The sequence below is a fragment of the Eublepharis macularius genome, chromosome 12 (assembly GCF_028583425.1).
Source record: "Eublepharis macularius isolate TG4126 chromosome 12, MPM_Emac_v1.0, whole genome shotgun sequence".
Lineage (NCBI taxonomy): Eukaryota > Metazoa > Chordata > Lepidosauria > Squamata > Eublepharidae > Eublepharis > Eublepharis macularius.
This window is the reverse complement of record NC_072801.1, coordinates 66,707,156-66,721,480: the sequence shown is the minus strand read 5'-3', so window position 1 is coordinate 66,721,480 and position 14,325 is coordinate 66,707,156. Positions and strand designations below refer to the sequence as shown.

Sequence of the window (14,325 nt, the reverse complement as noted above, 5' to 3'; positions counted from 1 at the left end):
CTAAGGTAATGACCCTCATCAGTCATAATGTGCCCACAATGTTCTTATAGCATGGTTGGCATGCTCTGGTGAGCATTCTGGAACCTACCCAGAATAGTACTTGTGCTTCCACAGTGCCCTAACAAGGAGCCCAAAAACACAACACACTTTCAGAATGTCTTGTCTTTCTCCAGCTCCTGAGAAGGTCTTCATTGTAGCTCCCTCCCCAATACAGATCTCATCTCAGTTTGGTGTAGAGGTTAAGAGCAGCAGGATTCTAATCTGGAGAACCGGGATTGATTCCCCACTCCTCCACTTGAAGCCAGCTGGGTGACCTTGGGCTAGTCACGGTTCTCTGGAGCTCTCTCTTAGCCCCACCCACCTCACAGGGTGTTTTGTTGGGGGGATAATAGTAACATACTTTGTAAACCGCTCTGAGTGGGTGTTAAGTCATCCTGAAGGGCGGTACATAAATTGAATATTGTTGTTGTTATTATTATCCTTGACAGTGTCCTCTCACTCTTCATCTCATTGCACCCCCCCCCCCGGTGTCCTATTGAAGAATTCTTCTTCTCTAATGAAGCAAAGCATTGAGATTTGCAATTCGAGTCCCTCTTCTAACAGACCAACCAGTTTACACTGGTTGCAGATGGAATCTGTGATTTTTTTTGGCAAGGAAATATGGCATGCACGCCTCACATGTGATCACCACAGAGTCTTCACTGCCCCTCTTCTTAGCCCTTGCTCCTGTCCCAACCTGTTTCCTACTGATGGGGTGGCCTTTTCCCTTTTCCCTTACTTTTCCTTTTTGCTCAAAGGTGATCTTAAGTTCCTGTGAAGTTTTGGCACATACCTTGTGGTGTGTTGGGTTTTTTGCCCTACTGGTTCCTACAGCATGGGGGTGGCCGGAAGCCCAAGCCCTGGTGGCTGCTGGAAGTTCATGTAGTAGGGGTTACAGGTCCCCCAGGACCAAACCAGAAGGCAGGGGGGGAGGCGGGGGGGCAGCAGGAACTTAACTCCTGCATGTGTGAAATGCGCATTTGCTATCATACCCTTCTGGCATGCCATGGAAGCTACAGGTCATGCTGGGGAATTGATTCACTAAAAATTGCCCCCAAGCTTAGTGTTCAGGGTAATTTTTAGTGAATTGCTTGTCCCCCTCCCACCAGCATGAACCGTAGCTTCTGGGTCATGCTGGAAAATGATGCCATTTTAAGGTCCAGTGTGGAAGCGTGTACATGCTTTGCACATGTGCCTCCCTCAGAATCCTCCCCCTGCCCCGGCTGCCAGGTGAGTGGAAGTGGGAGGGCAGTGGCTGAGGGATTGACAGCCCTACTCTGCATATGAGCACGTTCCCTTTGAAATGGCATTGATTCACACGGTGTAATCTGCCTTGAGTCTCAGTGAGAAAGGTGAAGTATACCTGACATAAGATCAATAAAAACTAAATTAAGAGATGGGTTGCAAACCCCTTTTAGGCTTGGTTCATTGCTGTGGCTGAACAAATCAATGGACAGTGAGCCAGTGACCCTTCTCTGGTGAATGGGCAGAAATGCAGCCAGTAGATCATTTTCAGTTTGTTCATTCATAAGATTTATATTAAATCCTTCTGTGTAAAAAGCACTCAATGGACTTTAAAAATGACCTCCTGCCCTCAAGTCCTAGCTGATTTATGGTGCCTCCTGGTGGGGTTTTCATGGCAAGAGACTAAGTAAGGTGGTTTGCCACTGCCTCTCTCTGCAGCCCTGGTCTTCATTGCAGGTCTCCCATCCAATTACTCATCAAGGCTGACCCTGCTTACATTTGAGATCTGATGAGATCGGGCACTCCTGGGCTATCCAGGCACAAATAAAACATCAAATACAGCTAATTTAACTAAAATAATACAAATCAAGATGGGTAGCCATGTTAGTCTGTCTGTAGCAGTGGAAAAGAGCAAGAGTCCAGTAGCACCTAAAAGACTAACAAAATGTGTGGTCGGGCATGAGCTTTTGTGAGCCAGAGCTCAGTGAAGAAGTAATGTGTGTCTCATGAAAGCTCATACCGTACTACTAATTTTGCTAGTCTTATAGGTGCTACTGGACTATTGCTCTTTTCCAATACAAATTAAGTTTACAAAATAAATAACACGAACAACAATAAAACAGCAGCAGTTCAAAATTCTCCCACATCCCATTGAAATCTTGCTTAAAAATCTTGGAACATAGATTCCCAACCTTTTGGAGCCTGTGGGCACTATTTGAATTCCAACACAGGGTGGTGTGTGTGAACAACTGCAAAATGTCTGCTGTAGGAGGTGAATCCATGGAGGCTCCCCTGCCCCTGTCTTTTCCTCTGCCTCCACTCACCTCGCTGGCTGGGGGTGGGGGGGAAGGCCATCCAGGAACCATCACAGCACAGAGCAAAATGGCGTCATATGCGTTCTGGAGGCCCTGATGACACAGTTCTGGTTAAAAACCAGAAGCTACTGGGTCTCAGTGGGGCCAAATCGGCCCCAAACATAGTGAAAATGAGGAAACTTGATTAAGGCGCCCTACCTGCCTAGCAACCTCTCCCTCGCTTTTTAGGTAAGGGGGTTGGCGACCTTAGGCGAAGCCAACCACAAAATGGTTGCCAAAAGAGGCAGCCCACAGGGAGTGAGTTCATGCATAACTTTAATAGTAACTTTTCAGCATTTCAGGCAGACGCTCTGCTTAACAGGAAACCTTTTTAAATGAGCATATTCTTTAAAGACGTGGTCTTGTCTAAACACAGCTTACCTTCCTTGATGCAGGGAAGACCTTTGTGCAGTGGTGGCAGCTGCTGCTGAAGCAACTTTAAAAGAATCACAGCCAGTCCGATCAGCAGTGGCCAATGAGAAGCCCAACTGGACAAAAGTCCCACCTGGCCACACCCACTTTCTAAAAACACTTGGCAGGCACCAGGAAAGGTATTGGTGGGCACCGTGGTGCCCATAGGCACATGGTTGGGGACACTTCCTCTGTGTCAGAATAGCTTTTCCCCTAGATCACTGTTCCCTTGATGCTTCAGAGATTATGAAAAAAAAATCCCTGGTCAGCATGAATGAATTTTGTGGATCATTGCAGGGTTTGAGGATAACTAAAAGCTGTTCTATTTAACTTCTTTTACTTCATTACTCAACCAGTCATTCAACTGTGGAATTAACTGCCAGGGGAGGTAATAATGATAGGGCTGCCACTCTCTAGGGGGGTCCTGGAGAGCTCTGCCAGAATTACAACTGACTTGCCAGACTGTTTTCTGCATGGTCACTTTACAGCGTTTCAGAATCTATTCTGCTTCCCAGTTTCTCCCAGGTTCTGCACCTGCAAGGGAATCACAGGAGGCAGAAATAGTTTTTGTCCGTCGTTCCCCCGTTTTTTCCCCCCTGCACACATCCTGTGATTTTTTTTAAAGCTGCTGCCCAGTTGCTGCTGATGCACGTTCCGTCCATGAAGAATCAAAAACTCCCGTTCTGCTTCTCTTCCCCCCTTCCTTTCAACGGGAGCTGATTGGTCTGTTCGCTGGTAACTACTCCCACCCTTCTCAGCTCTCTGAACTCATTTTCTGCCATTTTAATCAGTAAAGTGAGATAAGGGTCATAAGGCTGCTTCTCTGTTGGCTTCCTCCCTCCCAGGTATGCACACACACTCTCTCTTTTTTTCAAAGCCAGAAATGTTGCTGCTTATTCCCTGCTGGTTTTAAAAGCCAAGAAAGTGGCTGCTTTCCCCTCACTCCCAGGCATGTTGCAGGCTTTGCTAAAGAGAAAAAAAAAGCATCTTGCACAAAGTGGCAGGGAAGCTGCCAGGAGGGAATGAAGCAGCAGCATTTTAACCCTTTCCCGGCTTGGCATTTTTTAAAAAAATAAATGAGAGTGGAACAAGTAGGAAAAGTACATGTTTTCCTCAGAACTCCACCACCAATTGCCTCTCCAGTGGACCTGGGACAGTCCAACCAGCAAATACAGAGTGGGGGACGGCTTCCAACGTTGCAATGTTAGAAGGCAGCTCCAGCCCCCACAAAATGTGACTCCAAACAGACCCATCTCAACTTGTCAGCAGCCACCAAATCACTTTGAGTTTGTGCAGTGCAGAATCATGGGACCCCAAGCCATTTCAGCACTGATCGGTGTGAATGCTCAGCATCGCTGGCTTAAAGTGTGCCATGCAGACAGCACCTATGACAGAGATCAGTTCCCCTGGAGAAAATGGTTGTTTGGGAGGCATTATTTCCCTTGAGCTCATTCCTACCCCCAAACTTTGCCGTCTCAAGTACCACCCCCAAATCTCCAGGAATTTTCCAGTCCACAGTTGGCAGCTCTAGATAGTGATGGCCACAAGCACAGATGGCTTTAAGGGGGGGGGGGTGTAGACAGATTCGTGGAGGAGAGGTCCATTCATAGCTTTTAGAGCCAAGCCACAAGTGACGCCTGACACAGGTTGGACACTCGTCAGCTTCCCTCAAGTTTTGATGGGAAATGTAGGCATCCTGGTCTTGCAGCTGTAATGGAGAGCCAAGCTGTAAAACAAGGACGCCTACATTTCCCATCAAAACTTGAGGGAAGCTGACGAGTGTCCAACCTGTGTCAGGCGTCACTTGTGGCTTGGCTCTAAGCCATGGTGACTAAAGGGAACCTCCCTACACAGGGTAAGCAAACCTCTAAAACCCAATGCTAGGAGTAAAAATCAGGGAAAGCCCTTTGCCTCTATGCTCTGTTTGTTGACTCTCCAGGACAACTGGTTGATTGCTTTGTGAAACCATGTGCTGGACTACATGGACCTCTGTTTTGATCCAGCAGGCACTACTTATGTTCTGATTTACAATGCAATCCTAAGCAGAGGTTTCTTCATTGAAATCAATGGAATGGAATAACTTTGCTTAGGATTGCACCAGGGCTTTTTTCAGCTGGAACACAGTGGGACGGAGTTCCGGAATGTCTTGAAAATGGTCACATGGCCAGTGGCTCCGCCCCCTGATCTCCAGACAGAGGGGAGTTTAGACTGCCCTCCGCGCCGCTCTGTTTGGAGATCAGGGGGCGGGGCCACCGACCATGTGACCGTTTTCTCCGAGGGCAACCCACTGAGTTCTACCACCTCTTTCCCCCCCCAAAAAAGCCCTGGATTGCACTATTCGTTTTGGAAGGTTTTCAATGTTAAAAAAAAAATCCATTCTTAGACAATTGATGATTCTGACTCTAACAGTTCATGGATATGTTTGGATTTTTGAGCTTCTGTTTGGTCCGCTAACACCCCCCCCCAAACAGTGGCCACCTAACTTCACCCACCTGAACAGCACAATTGTGCTTAGAAAATTCTCAAAGGTTGTGAGTTTTGAAAGTGAGAAAAAAAAGGTAAAAGAATGTTTTAAAAAACCTCTTATGTTTAATATGATTCTCTGGTCTTTTCAAGTATAGCTGCCCCTCCCAGCAAGGGAGGCCGGTTATGACCCTGTTTTGAAGGCAGACATGAGCCCTGCAGCGCCACACACACACACACACATTGTTTTTGCATTTGCAAGAATTTATTTGATTGAGGAAGAAAAAAGCAAGCCACCAGCACATGCTCTTCATCCTGATACAGAGGTTTCTCCATATTATGGGGACTAAGATTTGGGGGACGAGTACTTGTAGGGACAACAGAAGGGAAGGGGTGTAATACCAAGCAATGAACACAGGAGGGCAGGAGAAAACAACATCAGGAGAGTTGCAGCTACTTATATTTATAAATCAAAGCCTCGCTTGGATCAATGGAAGTAAGGGCACCAACTCTAGTCCGGAAAATTCCCGGAAATGTGGCAATGGAACCTTGGGAGGAGAGGATTTGAGGTGGAGAGGCGAATCTTAACAGAGTATAATGCCATACAATCAAGTAGTTGTTTACTCCAGGAGAACTGATCTCTGTCACCTGGAGATCAGTTGTAATTCTGGGAGATCTCCGGGCTTCCCTGGCAGTTGGCAACCCTAACTGAGAGGTGCATTAGCATGTGTGAACTAGGTCTCCAATGACTGACACCCTTGAACAATGTTATAGTAAAGTTAAGTTTCCTGTTGGGTTTCTCTGTTGTGATAACATCTCATTCATAACATGCAAAATCATTACTTGTTTTTATTTTCATCCACTGCTGAATGCGAATGTGTGAACCAGGTTTTTCAGCCTCTGTCCACCCAGGTGATTTTAAGCCTTTTCCTCAACTGTTATAGCTTCCCCAAAGAATCCTGGGTTTCTAGTTTGATGACAGCATTGAGCGTCCTGCAAAAGAGATCTTTAAGCTCTTCTCCGTAGAAGGTCTCTCTGGATTCCCTGAGGACAACGGACACCTGCTAAATGAATTTTGGTTTGTACTGTGAATATGCCCGAGAGACCCATTGCTGAGAAAGCATTAAGCAAAGCAGAACAAGATGGCCGCCATTTCAATATTTCATTCGACTCCTGGCTTCCTGTGTGTAGACTGTGAATTTGCCCTACAGGACTCTTTCAAGGTGAACAGGCAGGCGGCGGACGCAGGCCACACGAACTCGCCGGTTCGCTTGCATGCCAGTGTACCGGCAATTAGGATAACGACCTATGTTGCGGCAGTTAACGAGAGGGAAAGACCTTCGGCTGTCGTAAAGGTTCTGACGAGGATTCACCCGGTTCCCTCCACCACGGCAGATATGCTGAATGTTGCGTGGCGGGGCGTTGATGAATGTGTTGAAGGCTTTGCATCTTCCTCTTGTCATGCCCCTCCGCTGCATCATGCGGTTGCAGTAGGCGTTGGGATTGGGGGCATTGGTTTTCGGATGATCGATGTGCTGCCTAGCGAAATCCCGGTAGGTGGCCCCTTCGCCGGACTGTACCAGAAAGGCTGCGAGGAGGATGGCCAAACGCAGCAGCAGCCAGCAGGAGACCTTGGAGGACATCCTGGTGGGATAATGGAGGCTATGGAGGAAATAAGGGGAGGAAGAAATAGAACATGAAAGCTATTTTTCTGTATTGAGGGTGATGTTATTTGGTCTTTTCTTCATTTGAGTTTATTATTTAAAAATAAAAGTATTTCTTCCCATGTTGCAGGAGAAAGTGGGACTCTGGATTGTACCACTTCAGACCACCGTAGCGGTTATACGCATGATTGCCAAATATTTTGAATATATAGACACATTAAAAATTTCTTTGCATAAGACTAAGCATGGCTGGCCCGGCTGCATCTTTCCCTCAAGTATGCTACTTTGCTACATGCACTGGGTTTTCTCTCTTTTCCAATCGAAGAAATGACACCCCATTCCACAACATAAAGTAGTACATAACATAAAGGTCTACAGCTCATGGAAGTGATAAACCTGTATGTGGACGATACCACTTCAGACTGCAGGAGGAGTCAGCGCTCCTTCACACATACAGAAGCCTTTTACACAGAAAGCTAAATACCAATGAGAAGGCTAGGCCAGATGCCTTCTCCCCACTCCAGTTTTGTGGGCACAAGCATTTGGCCATGTGAGCCCCTGCCCCGCCACCTGGAATGGAAAGTCCAGATCTTGGTTTTCCATCTCCAGGGAGACCAATCTTTAGCTGGCTGAGGACCTCTGCACTCAAACATCAGACTGTTGCCCATTGAATATCAGACGATGGTTATCACAGGACACAAACCTATCAATTTCCAGATAGCACCATAATTAACAGGAGCTGTCAAACTCTAAATACAATTGTATGCCTGTTGGTTTTTAAATGATACCAAACGATTCAAGTATCAAACACTATTTAAATGATCCAATTACACAGCCACAGTACGGCCTCAGTTGTTCTGAACTGGGTTGCTTAATTTATTGTAGTGAATGGCAACCCTTTATTTATATGGGGGAGCACCAAGTGGCAATCTCAGGGGCGCCAGGGCCAGGGCACGAGAAGGGAGGGAGGGAGGGAAAGAAGGGAGGGTGGAGGCTCTAAACCTACAGGATGGTGGTGGCCACAGAGTTCTATAGGGACGAAATCTACCAACAGCTATTAGTCACGAATCGATGATGGCAGATTCCTTTCAGGGCCTCTGAATCACAATCACAATCACAATCATGGTTGTTGTGGGTTTTCCGGGCTGTATTGCCGTGGTCTTGGCATTGTAGTTCCTGACGTTTCGCCAGCAGCTGTGGCTGGCATCTTCAGAGGTGTAGCACCAAAAGACAGAGATCTCTCAGTGTCACCCTCTCAGTTGACACTGAGAGATCTCTATCTTTTGGTGCTACACCTCTGAAGATGCCAGCCACAGCTGCTGGCGAAACGTCAGGAACTACAATGCCAAGACCACGGCAATACAGCCCGGAAAACCCACCACAACCATCGTTCTCCGGCCGTGAAAGCCTTCAACAATACAACAACGACAATCACTTTATATACTGCCCTTCAAGACAACACCCTGTCAGAGCAGTTTACAAAGTGTGTTATTATTATCCTACAACTGTCACCCTTTGAAGCAGGCTCACACAAGAGAGAAGTCAAGCCCCGGTCATGGCTTCCTCTGGCTTACCCAAGTTTGGTCCCCTCTGAGTGATGGAAAGTTGCAGGTGCTGAGAGATGGATTCCACAGGCCCAAGTCTCTCCCTCAACCTGCTCCCTGCATTCTTATATAGGCCTCAGTTGGTTCAGGGGCAGGATCAAAAAGGAGGAACATCCAGTCAGTTGCCACATATGGGATGCAAAAGAATGGTGCAAAGAGGTTTTGTGTGTGTGTGTGTGTGTGAGGGGGGGGTCTAGAGAAAATTACTCAAATTACCCCTCGTGAATACGTCCCTGTACTTAGAAAAACCACCACTGGGGCATAGGGGTGGGAGGGAGGAACCCAAGATTTCGAGACTCCTGTTTTTCCTGTTTGTTGTCAGATCTATTTCTTAAAGCGACATTTCAGGAGAAATGTGGAAGCGTCTGTGCAATAATTGTGGACATCAGTGTAGAGGTAAAACCTCTGAGAGGAGCACGGAGTCCGGTCTCTGGTGGAGGGGCTCATTCGCAGGGTGGTAGGTTGAGCTCTCAGGTACTGCTCGCTGACCCACACACTCGAAGGCTTCTCTGCACCCATGTCTGTTTTCTCTGCTGACATGGACATTGGGGGGTGGGAAGCAACGATTTGAAGACAGCAACTGAACTAAAGTATAGCATTAAATTTTTTTAAAAAATACATAGTTTGGGTTGCCAGGTGGGAGCCTTTTGCTCACTGCTGCTTCAAGCATCTGTGGAAGATGGAGGCTTGCTTTGGGAACTTGTCCTCTATGGTGAGTATCCTGGCAAGTCTTTGAATGGTCCATCTTTTCTAAGCCATCCAACTATGACTACAAGATAAACACTTCATGGTACAGTTCATAGTGGCCATTAGTACTTTTATGCCATTCTCCATGAGTCTTGGGTGAGAAATGGCATCTTTCCCATTGGCTCTTAACTGATAAGGACTCCAGGGCTAGAACAAAGTAATCCCGAAGCAAAGCTTCCCGAAGCATTCGTAATGCTTCAGGAAGCTTCAGGGCCTCCAGGGATTAAGTTTAAAGGGCCCTTTCACAAGCGACAGGGCCCTTTAAACGTACCCATTTCCCACCCTTACCCCACCACCACCACCCACTCTCACTTATCCCCACCACCGATTACCGCTGGCAGTGGCAGGAGGCAGCCTTCCTCCTGCCCAATGGCCTCTGGCAGCGGCGGAAGTGGCCCTCTTTGCCAGCAAGCTGCGCCAGCCACAACTGTGCAGTGACAGCAGCAGGTAAGGCCCTCTCTGCCAACCAGCCCTGTTGGCCGCGGCTGCACAGTGATGATGGCAGGGAAGGCCCTCTCTGCCGGCTAGCCATGCCAGTTGTGGCTGCGTGGCAGGGAAGGCCTTCCCCACTGGCCACTTGGCCAGCTCAGTGTTGGGCTGTTCCAGCCTTCTGCCTGACCAGGTAAGTGGGGTGGGGGCGTGGGGGTGGGGTTTAAAGGAGGGGGAGGGAGTTTAAGGGTGGTGGTGGGCCTCCCCCCTCCCCCTCCCCGTCACTTCAGTATGCTCCGAATCTTTCCGGAGCATACCAAAGCGACTTAGAAACTGGAATCCGAAGCGGCATGCCATTTCGGATTTTGGGGCTTTTTCCGAAGCTTTTCCCCACTTCCAGTTTACCCAAAGTCTGCATATTTTTCGGGTGCACACTCCTATTTATTATCATTCTACCAGGCCTGCAAAACGCAGATATTCCGCCAGGCCTTTGGAGGTTGAGGCAAGTGGGCCTCTAAGTTGGCCTCCTACCAGAAGGCGGGACATGCCCCCTTCCTGGTTGTTGTTGTTTCATCTGCTGATTGTCAATGGCCCCTGTGGGCCTGGAATGGTTGTATATGGGACTGCAGTGTGCACTGCTGAGGATAAATTTGTAAATTGTATCTGTTTTTTATGCTACTGATTTTATCTGTTTTATTTGCCGTCTTTTAAACTGATGTGATCCACTCTGAGCTTGCTTGCAGGGAGAGTGGACTATAAATTTAATTAAAAAATAAAAATAAAAGAATAAAATTAATACGTCCGAACAAGATCAGCCTCTGCAATTGGAAGTGGGCTTAGCTGGTCTAGTGCTGATAGTAAGAGTTCCATTTTCTCTTGGCAGGTTGTGGCCAGTTTTCCTTACTACGTATGGCTGCTGTATTTCCCAGTTAGTCTCCTAATAAATTAACAACAACAACATTTGATTTAAATACCGCCCTTCAGGACAACTTAATGCCCACTCAGAGTGGTTTACAAAATATGTCATTATTATCCCTACAACAATAATCACCCTATGAGGTGGGCGGGGCTAAGAGCTCTGAGAGAGCTCACCCAGCTGGCTTCAAGCGGAGGAGTGGGGAATCAAACCCAGTTCTCCAGATTACAGTCCCGTGCTCTTAACCACTACACCAAACTGGCTCTTAAACACATATGCCTCATGCAGGCAGACACAATGTGTTTTCCAGATGCAGATTTCTCCGTACATATTATTATGTCTATGAATTATTAGTATCATTCAATTATAAAGTCTAGTTCTGCTCTCAGAATTCTTTATTTATTATGAATAACCAGTTGCATTAAGTGACCCCACTTCAGAAGTCCGCTTCAGTCACAGAGGCTAAAGGGAGATTTGATTATTCAGTATCACTTAAGATGGATCAACTGGAAAGTGATTCTTAACAATTTCCCCTGAGCAAGAGAGAATCACAGGTGGGTAGGGCTGGAAGTGGTCAGGGGATCTGGGTTTGGAGCACAACCACTTTGGGAGGCCACCAGTTCCCACCTGGTCTTCTCTTAAAACCAAAAACTTCCATATTCAGACAACCATTTTAATCCATCAAATGGAAACTGTGATGCCACAGATCTTAAAGAATGTCTTTCAAAAATTCCTAGATAAGGCAAGTCAACGTTCAAGATAAAATGGTGAGCACATTGGGCCCATGCTGGTGGGGTTCCTGGCTCCAGGTTTGAAACTCCTGGAGATTTGGGAGGTGGGGTCTGGAGAGGGTAGGGTTGGGAAAGGGGAGAGACCTTAACAGGGTATAATGCCAAAGAGATCACCTCCCAAAGCGGCCATTTTCTCCAGGGGGAACTGATCTCTGTTGCCTGGAGATCAGTTGTAACTCTGGGAGATCTCCAGCCTTCACCTGGAGGCTGGCAACCCTACATCCAGGCTATGGCCTTCTCAACAGAGCTGTGCTGAAATTCAAGCTCCATTTTCATCAGTCAGGAACAGAGAGGACGCTCTAGGTTGAGAGTTCATCTGCTCGTGGTTTGGACTCAGTCCAGTCCCGGTGACCTTCACCCTGAGCTGGAACTTTGCACCAAGTCTCTCCAGTCCAAAGAAGGAACACAAGCATTCTAAGAATAAAGATTGCAAGATGTACACTGACTTACCTGCCTTTTGAGGTCTTACTCAGAAATAATGGGATGTCTCAATCCCTTAACCAACGGTGGGATGTCCCCACAGTTATTCTCTGCCGTTGTGGTGGGTCACAGTGTAGAAACAGCTTAGGAAGTCATTTTTGCAAAACCCAATATCCTTGCATCCCCTTGGAAGTGAAGCAACAATTCACACCTACAAATGTACGATTGGCATTTTGCAATCCAAAAGGCACTTAAAATAGAGAGGAAAGAAAATGGAACCAATCAGCCATAAGATCAGAACTCTGCCTTTCTCCCCATAAACCCCACTTCTACAGAAAAGACTTTGCCAACAACTCCAGAAGGTCCTGGTTCAAATCTCATTTTTGTTCTCAAACAGATGGCATTATTTAGGTTCCAAGTCTCTGAAAGTCCTTTGATGTCCAACATGAAGGGTTGCCAATCTCTAGGTGGGGCCCGGAGAACTCCTGGAATTACAATTGATCTCCAGACATCAGGTCCCCTGGAGGAAATGGCTGCTTTGGAAGGTGGGCTCTATGATTTTATTCCCCACTGAGTTCCCTCCCCTTTTCCAAACCCTGCTTTTCCTAGGCTCCAGCCCTAAATCTCCAGGAATTTTCCATCCCAGAGTTGGCAGCCTTAGGTGGGCATGGTAGGGTTCCCAGCCTCTTCCCCCCACTGCCTCTTACCTGGCCGGTGTGGGGGGGGATGTGCAGAGTTTGGGCCCGGGAGCTCCGGGGCACGCTCCTGCACGCTCCAGACACTTCCTTGTCATGCTGGGAATGGCGTGATTCCCAGTACAAGAAGGAAGGGCAGGCCCCATGCAAGGGTATTTTCCTTAAAATCAGCTGAAATGATGGCTCCGGTGTGATGAGTACCCCCCCAAGCATGCCCCCCAAGAAACTCCCTTCCACCCAGTTTGTGGCCTGGGGGATCTTGCAATCCTAATAATAACAATAATAACATTCAATTTATATATCGTCCTTCAGGACAACTTAACGCACACTCAGAGTGGTTTACAAAGTATGTTCTCATTATCCCCACAACAAAACACCCTGTGAGGTGGGTGGGGCTGAGAGAGCTCTGAGAGAGCCGTGATTGACCCAAGGTCAACCAGAGGTCCATCCATGGCTACTAACCATGGGAACTAAAGGAAACCTCCATGCACAGGGGCAGCACACCTCAAATCTCAGTGCTGGGGGGCAGCATTAGGGGAACGCCTTGGCCTTTATGCCCTGTTGGTTGGCCCCCCTGGAAAACTGGTTGGTGTTGTCCAGCACACGGTTGTGGAACTGTGTGCTGGACTAGATGGACTACTGGTCCGATCCTGCATGTTCTACTGATGTTCTGATTGAGTCAAGGAAGATTTAAGTTATAAATAGACATGGGCACTAACCGCATTACGAACTTCAAAAACCCACAAAATTGGCGATCGCGCGATCGTGACCCAGCATTTCATGATTGTCCTTGGCCAACGAATCAGCGTTCGGAAGAAGGCTGGTTCGGTGTGTTTGGCCGTGGTTCGGGGAAGCCAGACAGTCAGGCACCCACATGCAGATGGACTGCAAGCCATAAGGAATATTATCCCGGATAAAACCACAGCACACCTCGCCACTGAACTTTGCCACTTCGTACTCACTCACAATTACTTCAAATTTGGTGACAGCTTATATCTACAGGATAATGGCACAGCCATGAGCACACGCATGGCACCACAATATGCTAACATATTCATGGCGGACTTGGAGCAACGCTTCCTCAGCTCCCATCCAGCTCCCATCCTCAGCTCCCATCCTGAGCTCCCATCCACTGAAACCACTACTATACTTAAGATTCTTGGATGACATCATCATTTGGACCCATGGGAAGGAAGCCCTTGAGAGATTTCATCAGGACTTCAACAACTTTCACCCTACTATCAACCTGAGCCTGGACCACTCTACACAACAGGTACACTTCCTGGACACCACTGCACATAATGGACAGAAAAATACCACCTTATACTGGAAGTCCACAGACCGATACTCATATCTACATGCCTCCAGCTACCACCCTAAACATACCACTCGGTCAATTGTCTACAGCCAAGCCTTATGTTACAACCGTATCTGCTCCAATGCTCTTGATCAGGACTCCCACTTAAGAGATTTACAACAAGCATTTTTGGGACTACAGTACCCACCAAATGAAGTGAGGAAACAAATCAACAGGGCCAGACTAGTATCCAGAAACAGCCTGCTCCAGGGCAAACCTAAAGGAACTAACAACAGAACACCACTGGTTGTCACCTATAGTTCCCAGCTCAAACCCATCCAACGTATCATCAGTGAGCTACAACCCATCCTGGAAAATGATACCTCTCTCTCAGAAGCCCTGGGTGGAAGACCTTTCCTTGCCTATAGATAGCCCCCCAACCTTAAACAACTTCTCACTTACAATCATGAATCGGCTAGCAGAGTCACCAGCACAGGTACCAGGCCCTGCAACAGACCCAGATGCCAGCTC

The 14,325-nt window shown here is 47.5% G+C and overlaps 1 protein-coding gene across 1 annotated transcript; it reads right to left on the bottom strand.

Moving 5' to 3' along the window:
* Positions 1 to 5,500: 5,500 nt before the first annotated feature.
* LOC129340243 (ribonuclease pancreatic-like) lies at positions 5,501 to 8,535 on the bottom strand. Its single transcript, XM_054994915.1, has 2 exons — positions 8,470 to 8,535; positions 5,501 to 6,893 (listed from the first exon to the last, which is right to left on the bottom strand). The coding sequence occupies exon 2, from the start codon at positions 6,872 to 6,874 to the stop codon at positions 6,437 to 6,439; it is 438 nt and encodes a 145-aa protein (XP_054850890.1). The 5' UTR covers positions 6,875 to 6,893; positions 8,470 to 8,535; the 3' UTR covers positions 5,501 to 6,436.
* Between the last annotated feature and the right edge of the window lie 5,790 nt (positions 8,536 to 14,325).